Here is a 14,692-nt window from a genome sequence, read left to right on the forward strand (position 1 = left end):
ACACCATAGTCGATAAGCTTCTCCTTTTTCTCAAATTTCTTGTTATGGGACATTCAACCTCCGCTGTTGCCTTTTCCAATATAAAGTAGTGTAAAGTTCTTACTTATATCTGTCATTAAACTTGCCATGAAAGCGCTAAAACATACCAGTGTAGTGAGTTTACATTATTCACCCAAAGAACTTAAGTTATTAGGGAGTTCCTGTCAGACCGTTTCTCACGGGACACATTTCTGGTGTTGTTATTGCACTAGTGAGGCACGGATGAGGACATGCTGCACTGTTATTGATTGAAGTAAAGTCTGAATGTAATTGAAACAGTTAGCGCCATCTTTTGACACTTCTTCCACTCCCATCCTTGCACGCTACACCATGACAACAAAGATTATAGAGAAAAGATGCTGCTAAAGGTGAGCCACGTAAATAAGAGCGCCCACAAAATGTAGCATCCTGAACGACTGTCAGAATGCGGCTTGAAGATGATCTGTAGAACATCATCTATGCAACATTTTGAGCAAAGAACCACCATTACATGTTATGTAGACCACAAGGTGGCGACTTGTCCAGGGTGTACCCTGCCTACCGCTCGATTGTAGCTGAGATAGGCGCCAGGGCCCCCCGCGACCCCGAAAGGGAATAAGCGGTAGGAAATGGATGGATGGACATTAATAATAAGGAAGAATCGATGAAACAGGCCTCGTACAACTTCCACCATCTTAGTCACTTCACTTTTACCCCTGATGGGTCGTAGTTATAGCCTTGCATGGCAGCTCAGTGTGGGACTGGGTGGATGTGGAAATAGTTGTCAAAGCGCTTTGAGTACTTTAAAGGTAGAAAAGCGCTACGCAAGTATAACCCATTATGACACCAGACTTTCTGGAAAAATAGGCCAGAGCAGACTTATTCCACAGCGGAGGAGAAGAGCTATGCCTCGTTCAGCGACGCCTCTTTCACTCGTCAGTTCCTCCTTTGCCGATGTCAGTGTAAGTGGATTTTACATATTGAAATGTATGTTATTGGGGAAATATGGGTGTTGAAGTTAAAGATTTTTTTGATTTCAGATTGTTTGGGAGAGCACCAAAGGGACTTCTTTGTGTCCAGAGAACAGCAGCTTGTTGTTGTTGTTGTTGTTGCTTTGGTTTGTAAAAAAGTTGATCCATCCCCCCTTGTTATGTTGGTTTGACATACGGTACTGTACAGCACTTTATATTGTGGTCAAAGTGTACAACCCTCAACTAAAATATGGACTTGTGTCGAGGCTGTAATATTTTGTTTCTTATGGAGAAAAATGTGCTTGACTTCTCGATTTACGAACCCTGTAACAGTAAGTTCGTAAATCAAGGTTCCACCGTATATTCTTTTCCAAAATCAAATCCATCAAAAATAACCATTATTCATTACTAGCTTGGTCTATGAATTCCTGAAACTCTCAATTAAAATGAAAACACAATGGTTGCAATATGATTTTATGATTATGGTTATCTTTCTGTTTTAAAAAAAAGGGATTGATGGTAGAATGTGAATCCTCCAAATCGTCAAATCATTGAATATTCGAAAAACACTACTAAATACCACACTATTCTTAAGTATATAGTAGTTTCAATTGAATCCTTATGAAATATTTATTTAATGTCATAAATGGAACGTAATACAGACACTGACCAAGGATGGAGTAATGATATTTAGCTAAAAAAAAACACTCTTTGCCTTTACTAAGACAATTTGGACAAAATAGTGCAGTAAGCACAGCCGTTAGTGATTATTTTACTGATGAAGAAATATGAGAAACATCTTGCAGAATGCTGAACTATATTCACAATAATAAACTATTGGTTAAAAAAGAAACTTCACCGACAGTGTTGATAAACACTAAGACGATACTTGAACTTACGCATTCATTTCACTTCTGGTGTTCTGTTATCTGTGAATTACACACATTTAGAAGAAAAAAAACTAAGAGTGTCCCAATACAACTTTTCCTCTTACAATTCGATACCAATATTGAAGACTTGAGTATTGGCCCGCCCCCATATTAATCCCATTTGATGGCACAAACCAAAATACATATTGTTATTATTTTGTAGTGTGGAACGTTAGAACAGGATTATCCAATTCATCAGAGAACAATGGAAGCTATAAAAATCACCAACTTTATGACAGACTTCTGCTGAATTGGAGGGTTTTTTTGTTTCTTGGCGACACCTAGTGGTCACATTAATTCATTACCCCACTGGGGTGAGTTTTCTTTGACCTTAAGTAGGCTCTACTGAGGATGTTGCGGTTTGTGCAGCCCTTTGAGACACTGGTGATTTAGGGCTATATAAATAAACATTGATTGATTGATTGATTAATTACGTTAAGCTCATGACGCAGTAAACTGAATTAGGCGGAAACGTTTGTTATGGTACACTTTTTAAGGGGAACAATTATATGGTTACGCAATATGCAATTCTAAATATTTGATACTGGTTTATATTAACAAATGTGCTGTTTTAAACTGCAATATTGTTCAATGAAGGACATTTGTATTAGGTACGTCTGTTGTGTAGCTGCTAGTCCATTGTAGCCTTTAGCCTACCATATTTACCTTTGGAAAATGACTTGACTAAAATAGAAGAAAAAACAAACTTGTGCACTTATTGGAGGAGCTTTAGATGCTAACTGGCTGTCCTTGTTCTACTTGGATGGGTAATGTTGAAGGATGCTGATATGTTTCAGAGTTCTTCCTTTTTACATAGCCATGTTTAGAGTAGCTAGTACTTTTCCTTTCTGTATTCTATCAGTCTTGCTTTGTCTTCAGATCCCAGGTTAGTGTCGTAAACCATCGGAATGTGAAGACAACCCACACGTCCCTCTCACCTTATGGTGTTGAGAGGAGGAGGAGGAGGGCTTTCTTTTGTGTGAAAAGTGTGTTTTTCCCTTAGAATGCCAGATCAAACAGAGAAGCCGATATGAATGTATCGGTTAAGTTCACCTCCTAAAGCTTTAGTAAAACTTGAAAATATTCCAATTCTGTCTCGATGGTCGTTCTTACTCAGCATGTATATCATCAAAAGTAACTTGGGATTGACCAATAACTTAGATTCCCTGGGAGGAAGAACTGGTCAGACGCAACAGTAACGACCTCACCTTTAATGAGGATGTAGTGGGAGTTATCTTCGGAGACAAGTCGACGCGACTCAACGTCGAGACCCTCTTGGTCCTCCCCGTAGAGCTGCGCCGTGCTGCCGGCACTGCTCTGGTTCATCTCCTTCTCCACTCCTTCCAGACGTTGATTCAGCTTGTTCCTGTGCAACAAGCCGGCCAGCTGGTACTGAGAGAAGTCAGCAGACAGCTAGGAGAGAACGCAGACGTCAAGATGTTTAGGCACGTCTACGTAAGCTGCGAACACACGGGTTGAAATACCTCAGGAGGTTTGTGGTACAGAGTTCTGCGCCTTTTGGAAAACTCCTTCATGTCTTTGAGTAGCTCATGTTTCATTTCCAGGGGAAGACAGGCAAACTCTTCAGAGTTGATGTCCACAGAGTTGGGGTCTGCGTACAGCTCTTCCCCCTGTGAGATGGAATTCAATTCAAAGTGATGAAAGTGGACACAACCAAGGAGATGGTCGTCGACTTCAAGAAGAAAATGACCCCTGGGGAGCCCATCAACATCCAGGGCAGGGAAGTGGCAGTCGTGGGGCAGTACAAGTACCTGGGAGTCCACTTGAACAGCAGACTGGACTGGAAGGACAACAGCAAAGCTGTATACAAGAAGAGCATGAGCAGACTATTTTTTCCTGAGGAAGCTTAGGTCCTTTAATGTGTGCAGAAAGCTGTAGGACATCTTTTATCAGACTGTAGTAGCCAGTGCTCTGTACTTCGCAGTATTTTGTTGGGGGAGCAGCACCAGCAAAAGGGATTGAAACCGGATTGACAAACTCATCCGGAAAGCCGGCCAAACTATTGGCACGCAGTTGGAGGCGTTTGTGTCAGTGAGAGACAGGAGGACACTGGACAAACTGCTGGCCATCACGGACAAACTGCTGGCCATCACGGACAAACTGCTGGCCATCATGGACAAACTGCTGGCCATCACGGACAAACTGCTGGCCATCATGGACAAACTGCTGGCCATCACGGACAAACTGCTGGCCATCACGGACAAACTGCTGGCCATCACGGACAAACTGCTGGCCATCATGGACAAACTGCTGGCCATCATGGACAATCCTGCTGGCCATCATGGACAAACTGCTGGCCATCACGGACAAACTGCTGGCCATCATGGACAAACTGCTGGCCATCACGGACAAACTGCTGGCCATCACGGACAAACTGCTGGCCATCACAGACAAACTGCTGGCCATCATGGACAAACTGCTGGCCATCACGGACAAACTGCTGGCCATCACGGACAAACTGCTGGCCATCACGGACAAACTGCTGGCCATCATGGACAAACTGCTGGCCATCATGGACAATCCTGCTGGCCATCATGGACAAACTGCTGGCCATCATGGACAATCCTGCTGGCCATCATGGACAAACTGCTGGCCATCACGGACAAACTGCTGGCCATCATGGACAAACTGCTGGCCATCACGGACAAACTGCTGGCCATCATGGACAAACTGCTGGCCATCACGGACAAACTGCTGGCCATCACGGACAAACTGCTGGCCATCACGGACAAACTGCTGGCCATCATGGACAAACTGCTGGCCATCATGGACAATCCTGCTGGCCATCATGGACAAACTGCTGGCCATCATGGACAATCCTGCTGGCCATCATGGACAAACTGCTGGCCATCACGGACAAACTGCTGGCCATCATGGACAAACTGCTGGCCATCACGGACAAACTGCTGGCCATCATGGACAAACTGCTGGCCATCATGGACAATCCTGCTGGCCATCACGGACAAACTGCTGGCCATCACGGACAAACTGCTGGCCATCATGGACAATCCTGCTGGCCATCATGGACAAACTGCTGGCCATCACGGACAAACTGCTGGCCATCATGGACAAACTGCTGGCCATCACGGACAAACTGCTGGCCATCATGGACAAACTGCTGGCCATCACGGACAAACTGCTGGCCATCACGGACAAACTGCTGGCCATCACGGACAAACTGCTGGCCATCATGGACAAACTGCTGGCCATCATGGACAATCCTGCTGGCCATCATGGACAAACTGCTGGCCATCATGGACAATCCTGCTGGCCATCATGGACAAACTGCTGGCCATCACGGACAAACTGCTGGCCATCATGGACAAACTGCTGGCCATCACGGACAAACTGCTGGCCATCATGGACAAACTGCTGGCCATCACGGACAAACTGCTGGCCATCACGGACAAACTGCTGGCCATCACGGACAAACTGCTGGCCATCATGGACAAACTGCTGGCCATCATGGACAATCCTGCTGGCCATCATGGACAAACTGCTGGCCATCATGGACAATCCTGCTGGCCATCATGGACAAACTGCTGGCCATCACGGACAAACTGCTGGCCATCATGGACAAACTGCTGGCCATCACGGACAAACTGCTGGCCATCATGGACAAACTGCTGGCCATCATGGACAATCCTGCTGGCCATCACGGACAAACTGCTGGCCATCACGGACAAACTGCTGGCCATCATGGACAATCCTGCTGGCCATCATGGACAAACTGCTGGCCATCACGGACAAACTGCTGGCCATCATGGACAAACTGCTGGCCATCACGGACAAACTGCTGGCCATCATGGACAAACTGCTGGCCATCATGGACAATCCTGCTGGCCATCATGGACAAACTGCTGGCCATCACGGACAAACTGCTGGCCATCATGGACAAACTGCTGGCCATCACGGACAAACTGCTGGCCATCATGGACAAACTGCTGGCCATCACGGACAAACTGCTGGCCATCACGGACAAACTGCTGGCCATCACGGACAAACTGCTGGCCATCACGGACAAACTGCTGGCCATCACGGACAAACTGCTGACCATCACGGACAAACTGCTGGCCATCACGGACAAACTGCTGGCCATCATGGACAAACTGCTGGCCATCATGGACAAACTGCTGGCCATCATGGACAAACTGCTGACCATCATGGACAAACTGCTGGCCATCATGGACAATCCTGCTGGCCATCATGGACAAACTGCTGGCCATCACGGACAAACTGCTGGCCATCATGGACAAACTGCTGGCCATCACGGACAAACTGCTGGCCATCACGGACAAACTGCTGGCCATCACGGACAAACTGCTGGCCATCATGGACAAACTGCTGGCCATCACGGACAAACTGCTGGCCATCACGGACAAACTGCTGACCATCACGGACAAACTGCTGGCCATCACGGACAAACTGCTGGCCATCATGGACAAACTGCTGGCCATCATGGACAAACTGCTGACCATCATGGACAAACTGCTGGCCATCATGGACAAACTGCTGGCCATCACGGACAAACTGCTGACCATCACGGACAAACTGCTGGCCATCATGGACAAACTGCTGGCCATCACGGACAAACTGCTGGCCATCATGGACAAACTGCTGGCCATCACGGACAAACTGCTGGCCATCACGGACAATCCTGCTGGCCATCATGGACAAACTGCTGGCCATCACGGACAAACTGCTGGCCATCATGGACAAACTGCTGGCCATCATGGACAAACTGCTGGCCATCACGGACAAACTGCTGGCCATCATGGACAATCCTGCTGGCCATCATGGACAAACTGCTGGCCATCACGGACAAACTGCTGGCCATCACGGACAAACTGCTGGCCATCATGGACAAACTGCTGGCCATCACGGACAAACTGCTGGCCATCATGGACAAACTGCTGGCCATCACGGACAAACTGCTGGCCATCACGGACAAACTGCTGGCCATCATGGACAAACTGCTGGCCATCATGGACAAACTGCTGGCCATCACGGACAAACTGCTGGCCATCACGGACAAACTGCTGGCCATCACGGACAAACTGCTGGCCATCATGGACAAACTGCTGGCCATCACGGACAAACTGCTGGCCATCATGGACAAACTGCTGGCCATCATGGACAAACTGCTGGCCATCACGGACAAACTGCTGGCCATCATGGACAAACTGCTGGCCATCACGGACAAACTGCTGGCCATCACGGACAAACTGCTGGCCATCACGGACAAACTGCTGACCATCATGGACAAACTGCTGGCCATCATGGACAAACTGCTGGCCATCACGGACAAACTGCTGGCCATCCTGGACAAACTGCTGGCCATCACGGACAAACTGCTGGCCATCATGGACAAACTGCTGGCCATCACGGACAAACTGCTGGCCATCACGGACAAACTGCTGGCCATCACGGACAAACTGCTGACCATCACGGACAATCCTGCTGGCCATCACGGACAAACTGCTGGCCATCACGGACAAACTGCTGGCCATCACGGACAAACTGCTGACCATCACGGACAAACTGCTGGCCATCACGGACAAACTGCTGGCCATCATGGACAAACTGCTGGCCATCATGGACAAACTGCTGGCCATCACGGACAAACTGCTGGCCATCATGGACAAACTGCTGGCCATCATGGACAAACTGCTGGCCATCACGGACAAACTGCTGGCCATCATGGACAAACTGCTGGCCATCATGGACAAACTGCTGGCCATCATGGACAAACTGCTGGCCATCACGGACAAACTGCTGGCCATCATGGACAAACTGCTGGCCATCATGGACAATCCTGCCACACCCACTCTACCAGACAATTGAGGGACTGCAGAGCTCATACTCCAACAGGCTCCTTTAGCTTCGGTCCCGCAGTGTTCGAGTCAAGAACTCCTTCATTCCGCACTCCATCCAGCTGTATGATCACTCGCTACACAACAACAGATGATATTTGTCTATTACCTGACCGCTTCTATGTTAGCTACCTCTCTTTGTTTACAATGTTTATTTTCTGCTGGATCTACTCTTTGTTTTATGCTACCATTTGTTTTGCTGCAGCTGTTACATTTACTGTAATATTGTACATGGTAATTGGTATTTGTTATATATTGTATATATTATATAAAAACATATAATATAATATCAGTGTGTATTATAAACTGTATATATAATATGTAAATATTACATATTTGTTATATTTTATATTGCTACAATGGTACATTTTTGTCTACTTTATAGCTGCATTATATTCTATCCTTTGTAACTGAGCTACTGTGTGGAACAATTTCCCTTAATGCTCCTTTAATGCTGACAACATTGGCACTTATTGCACAGTTCTGGAGCTAAAAACGGCGCCTGCAGGTAAAATTGCGCCCAAAATAAACAGTATTGATTTTCCGCTTGTTTCTAATGAGTTTCAGCACGTTTTGGAACGCCCACTTTCAACTCAAAATGTGGGCGGGCTGACATTAGCCAGCTGAAGTCACCTACAGAAGACTGGAGGCCATTTCATATTCTGTATTATGTGTTTTGGTAGCATCTTCATCCCAAATCGCAGTATTTTGAATTTAAAGGAATGATCAAATATGTCTGTTCAATGCATTGTTGCAAGCGGTAGCAATACAACTAAAGAAAGAGTTGTTTTAAAATGTTTTCATATTCAATAAAGGAATGTCCAGAAAAAGCGAAAGTATTTCAAATATTATATATCTCAAACATCATCAGATTACATAGGAGACAGTTCACGCTGCTGACAGAAGGAGAAAAGAATGAAGACCAACAAAGAAAACTTTCAGAGTCTTCTACAGTTTTTAGGAATGAGGAAAAAAGGAGGACGGGTTGGGGCAAAGTGTCCCCGTCAATTAAGGGGCGAAAAGCGGGAGGAGGATGAGCAAAACACACCATCTGATTGAGATATTAGCAAAATCAGGAATGCCTAATTAAACGTGAAAAAGGCAGGACCAATCACAAAAGAAACCCATTTTTCAAAAGACAAATAAAATATCAATTAGTGATCTTAAAACATAAGAACAGTCTTTTTCTTATGCTCTGGGACCTCTGGGGGGTACTGGAGATACATCTCTGCCCAACTTCCGGAATGTATCAAAGCTGTAAAAGTTTCTTAACTTTGACAAAATCATGTCAATGCAGTGAGAAGCAATACAACATAAATCAGTTGAGAATTGTTACTTAGACTAAAATTGTTAGAAAAGAGATTACTACTACTTTATACCTTTTGTTTTCACCCTCTTTTTGTGCCCTTGTGTGCATTATCCTTTCCAGTCTTTGTAACTGAGCTACTGTGTGGAACAAGTTCCCTTGTGAATCAATCAAGTTTGTCTAAGTCTAAAACATGAATTTTCCTACAATAGAGGCAGCCTGCATACATTTTCAGACAATAGGGAAAATATGGACCTTTACAGTGGAACTGGAGAGGACAGCCCAATCGAGAGAAGTGTAATTAATTAGTCTGAGTTCAAAGAGGACGTTTTTTTTTTAGTTCGAGTCAAATGCGATCCCGAAAATCAGGATCTCAGAGGCTGCTGAAAAAATGGAGCCTGAAGAGCAGACCCAGCGCTCAAAAGCAAGTGAAAAAGCAGGTAAGACACAAGTATTCTGTTTTACGCCCTCTTCTACGGATGTTTTCATGAAAATAATTGAGGAAAGGCTGAAAGAGCAGGAGGAAACAGGCTATAGTGTCTTTGGAAGAGCTGGATAGTCTGGACATTATTTTACATTTCTTCAATTTTCAAGGACAAAAACATGGACTGAAGTGATGAAAATAATACGTTCACAGGCTTTTATCAACACAGAGTATGCGGGGAAAAAGGCTCCAGTTGTGCACGTGACGTCACACCAAGACATGTCAGTCTGGCGACAAAGACGGGGCGTTTCAAGTACACTGCAAAAACGTGAGTCTAATTAAGATGAATTATCTCAAATAAGGTTGATGTTTGCTTACTTTCGGTCTGATAACATAATTATTTTCACTAGGCAGATTTAATGTTAGTGTTTTACTTGTTTTAAGGGTTTTGGTCCTAAATGATCTCAGTAAGATATTAGAGCTTGTTGCTGAGATTTGATGACCAATATTGTGTAAAACATGCTTGAAACTAGAATATCAACTGATGTGAAGCAGTGTCATTAACACACACAAGTATAAAACTACTTTTTTAAAGTAATCATTTCTTCAAGCATGAAAAAAAAAATCATGATGCCAAGCGCATGTCAAAATAATGGCACTAGCATTTACTTCATTTAAGAATATTTTTCAACGTATTGAGCGAAAAGGTCTCTTTTTTTCCTACCAAGAAAAGTGCACTTGTTATTAGTGAGAAAATACTTATTTTAAAAGGTATTTTTTGGGTTCATTGAGGTTAGCTAACTTTACTTGTTTTGGAAAGTCTTGACAAGCGGAATTTTTTCTTGTTGTATTGGCAGATAATTTTGTTTTGTTCAAATAAAATACCCATATTTTTTTTTCTTGTTTTTGAACACTGACTTTTCGCAGTGTACAATTAATTATCTACAGATTACTCCAATACTAATTGATATTATGGGAATGACTGCCGGATTAATTTTAGAAACAAAATAAATATATACAAGGAACTTGCTAGTGAAATGTTGGTCATCTCGGCCTTATGGGTCTTTTAAGTACACCTGCACACTCTCGTGAGGCTTGACTTCATGACCATTCAACTTAATCAGTGCCTTAGTTTCTTTTACCTCAGACATCTGCTCCGCCATATCCTCACCGTCGTTCTCTTCCTCCTCCTCTGAGCTTTGACAAAGAAGAATCACAGCATTTAGATTGCAACTTGAAATTGAGTAAATCTGATTTAAACAGAGGGTACTATTTTTTTATTTGAATTCACAAAGAAATGCACATTCTGGGCTTCTGACCTGTTTTTGGACTCCTCCTCTGCAGGCGGCAGAGCTGGTAGAACATACATGTCATCCTCCTCGTTCCTCCTCACATTGGAGAGGCTGGGTAGAGGCTCCTTACTGGGGGGGAAATGTGCAAATATAGTGGTTATGCTTAAACTCTATGTTGATAATATTAGGACCCCCCACCCCTCTTTAAAGAGGAGAGAGTCCCCTCAAGTTATTTAGTTCTAAAGGCTTAGTCCAGTTAAACTTGCAATGGTGTTTGTTACTGTACTTGTTGTAATTATTAGCATTGTTGTGTTTGTTTATTTTTTAGTGACAACTTAGTTTATTTTTTTTAAATTTCAGTGTGTAGGAAGGTGTATGTATACGTGTGTGTATATATATATATATATATATGTATATATATATATATATATATATATATATATATATAAATTATATATGTATATATAAATACATATATATACACACATACTTATATATACATATATATCCATTTTCTACTGCCTCTCTCTCTCTCTCTCTCTCTCTCTCTCTCTCTCTCTCTCATGATTTTAGCCCATTTGGGGCTAATTGTGCTACTATAACTGTAAACTCCACCCCCTTCCCATTGGCTCCAGACAGAGACGATTTTTGTTATTTGAGTCCAAAATGGGTCTTTAAAAAATTCTGGGTTGCCTACCCCTGCGTTAGTGGAAAAGCGGCAAATGAGTTAAATCGACAGAATCGTTGCCATGGAGACGAGGGTTTTTTTTTTTTATTGTTTAATTTGCATTGCCTGACACGATGAACATTACATATATTTTTATAAGACGCCGGATAACACTCTGGGAGCCGTCACTTTTTTGCGCTCGCTATCCTGGTACTTTCCAGGAATAGTGAGAGATGCAATATTTCTTTATTGAACACAGGGGCACGCCGACGAGTCTTATTTGCACAGAGAAAGTTGTGTTGCACAAGAAATACAATTTGAAACATCATTATACAACTAGACATGCTGAGTATGCAAACATTTTTTTAAGAAATTGTTTCTTGCGGCCCAGCCTCACCCCGACTCTGCGTCCGGTGGCCCTCAGGTGAATTGAGTTTGGTCTAAACCATGGGTGTCAAACTCTGGCCCGCCATGTAATATAATTTGGCCCTTGAGGCAATATCAAATTAACATTCGAGCTGGCCCACCAGTATCATACAGTGGCTGTAACACCGCATTCACCGCTAATATTCATACTTGCCAACCCTCCCGATTTTCCCGGGAGACTTCCGAAGTTCAGTGCCTCTCCCGAAAATCTCCCTGGGCAACCATTCTCCCGAATATCTCCCGATTTCCACCCGGACAACAATATTGGCGGCCGTGCCTTAAAGGCACTGCCTTTAACGTTCTTTAAAACCTGTCTTCACGTCCGCTTACCCTCCATACACACAGCTTCATAATACAAGCGGCTTATACACACTCATAAGTGAATGCAACGCATACTTGGTCAACAGCCATACAGGTGACACTCGAGGGTGGCCGTATAAACAACTTTAACACTGTTACAAATATGTGCCACACTGTGAACCCATACCAAACAAGAATGACAAACACATTTCAGGAGAACATCCATGCCGTAACACAACAGAACAAATACCCAGAACCCTTGCAGCACTAACTCTTCCGGGACACTACAATACACGCTACCACCTCAAAGGGTCATTTGTTCAACCGCGGCTTTCTTCAGTTTGAAATTTTGGCCCACACTGTATTTGAGTTTGACACCCCTGGTCTAAACTATAAGAAGTACTAAAATTGAATAGTAACAATTATTCTACAAAAAGGAGTAAGCACAAACAATTGTGATACCAGCGCTGGAGAAAGAGAACCGGGCTGTCTAAAGGTCAAAGCTATCTTTGAAATGGTCTCCCGTCTCTCATTCTTTTGTCCTTGATGAGTATCGAAACCGAAAGTTAACTGGACATGTGTGAGCCGAGCATACACACATTCTCCTCCAATCTCCCCCCAGGCTGGTACTTCATGACACCATTGAAGTAAGAGAAAACTATTTAAATGTCATTTACTTGTTGTCTCCAAGCACAGCTTTGATAGCTTGTCTCTTCAGGAAGGTCTTGAGGAGCTTCTCATTCGTCTTTTTGGACTCTTGGCTCAACTCTTCTTTCCTCTGCCTCCTCAAAGCCTACAAAGATAAAAAGTAATGAGACGTGTCTAATTTGGGGAGAAAAGGTGTGTACTTACCAGTGTTTGCTTCTTCAGTAGCGGAGCATCACCATCAAACACAAAGACCGGGCGGATGCGGAAAAAGAGCAGCTTGCAGATGCGGTGGAAGAGAGTGAGGAGGTGGGCGTTCTGGACACTGTTGCCGTGGCGGTCCCGCACGCCCTTCACTGCCTGATTCAGCCATATGCTGATGTCTAGTGGTGTCGGGTTAAGTTGCATCTTTAACATGCGATGACTCAACGGGGAAATCAAACAAAGCAATAACATCGTCCAATTTAAAAAGAAATACAACAAAGCATATTTTTTATCGGGAGGAAACAAATTATTGTAAGGGTGTAGAATATTGATACAAACTTGGTTTATTATTGGGTGTACGTGTTGATGTAATTAATATGATGTATCCCAGGGGTGTCCAAAGTGCGGCCCTAGGGCTATTTGCATCCCGCATGGTGTGTTTTAGGGGCCCGCGACACACATCCTAAAGACTGAATAAAAACATTCCAGATTAGAAAATGACACAGAAAAATGGAATGTGCAATTTTGGGAGAAATTCAGTGTGGATGCTAAATTTGGCAAGCTGAACTTGCATGCTAACATTAGCATGCTACCAGTTAGCATGTGTCGAGTGGCAAGTTATAGGACTGAGGAAAAAAAAAGTTAGCATGCTAATGTTAGTATGCTGGAACGGCCAGTCTCCATTGTTCCCTCTACCTCACCTCTGTTGCAAGTTTTGTTGATTCTACGTAACTTGTTTATGTGTGCTATGGCTATGGGGTTTTTCCCCTTGGCCTCAGTCTGAAGCCCCTTCCTGGAGTCCAGCCTTTGACTGAATATTTTTTTACTCTCCCCCTGCGGATCCCCAACGTTTACCCGTTTCTCACCCTTTTTTGTAAGAGCCGCCAGAAGTTGGCAGACCCGTCAGCGCTCCTTTTTCTCGCTACCTGTAATGTTTGTCTAATCTTGAATGGGATTGTGCTGAAAATCTCAATATCCCCTCTGGGATTAATAAAGTACTTCTGAATTGGAATCTGTTAGAGCTTGTGTCAAGTACCAAGTTATATGACTCTGAGGTGTTCAGCTGTAAAATTGGTTTAAAAAGTTAGCATGCAAACAGTTAGCATGTGTTGAATACCGAATTGTATGACGCTGAGGTGTTTAGCTGGAAAATTGGCTAAAAAAGTTAGCATGTTGATGTTATTGATACTGCTAGAGGCTGGGCCAATCAGTGGCCAGTAAACTGAACAACGTGGTCTTGTTTAGTGGCCAATATTACTGCAGTATTGGTGTTTTAGTTCATTTAGTCATTTTTATGCTTGAAAACGCTTAATTTAGGGCAAACGTTATGTAGAATATGTTGTTCATTTGTTAATGATAACACAGAGATAAGATATGGATGTTGTGTTCAGATAGTTTATCATATATTGATTGACCGATTTTGTATTGGTTCAATGTTTTTAATGTACAAAATGTATTAAAATGGTCCCCACATCCTTTAGTTGATTTTATGCGGTCCTTGCTGGGAAAGCTTTGGACACCCCTGATGTATTGTTATTAATATACAAAATCTTGTCAAGTATCAGGTGGTGATGCATATACGACAACAATAGTGGGTTTCATCCGTGACAACAACA

At 43.6% G+C, this 14,692-nt stretch overlaps 1 protein-coding gene across 2 annotated transcripts in view; it reads right to left on the bottom strand.

Moving 5' to 3' along the window:
* ercc5 (excision repair cross-complementation group 5) overlaps positions 1-14,692 on the bottom strand; it is a 35,347-nt gene that overhangs the window by 18,222 nt on the left and 2,433 nt on the right. The window contains exons 3-8 of one of the 2 annotated variants that reach the window (XM_061886923.1): positions 13,080-13,255; positions 12,905-13,020; positions 10,862-10,963; positions 10,685-10,739; positions 3,403-3,549; positions 3,127-3,331 (exon numbers count right to left, since the gene is read on the bottom strand). In XM_061886923.1, coding sequence (XP_061742907.1) covers positions 3,127-3,331; positions 3,403-3,549; positions 10,685-10,739; positions 10,862-10,963; positions 12,905-13,020; positions 13,080-13,255 — 801 coding nt within the window. Of the gene's footprint in view, positions 1-3,126; positions 3,332-3,402; positions 3,550-3,690; positions 4,071-10,684; positions 10,740-10,861; positions 10,964-12,904; positions 13,021-13,079; positions 13,256-14,692 lie in introns of those variants that run through there. The other variant, XM_061886924.1, reaches the window with a different exon arrangement.

The sequence above is a fragment of the Nerophis ophidion genome, linkage group LG25, assembly GCF_033978795.1.
Source record: "Nerophis ophidion isolate RoL-2023_Sa linkage group LG25, RoL_Noph_v1.0, whole genome shotgun sequence".
In the NCBI taxonomy this organism is placed as follows: Eukaryota; Metazoa; Chordata; class Actinopteri; order Syngnathiformes; family Syngnathidae; genus Nerophis; species Nerophis ophidion.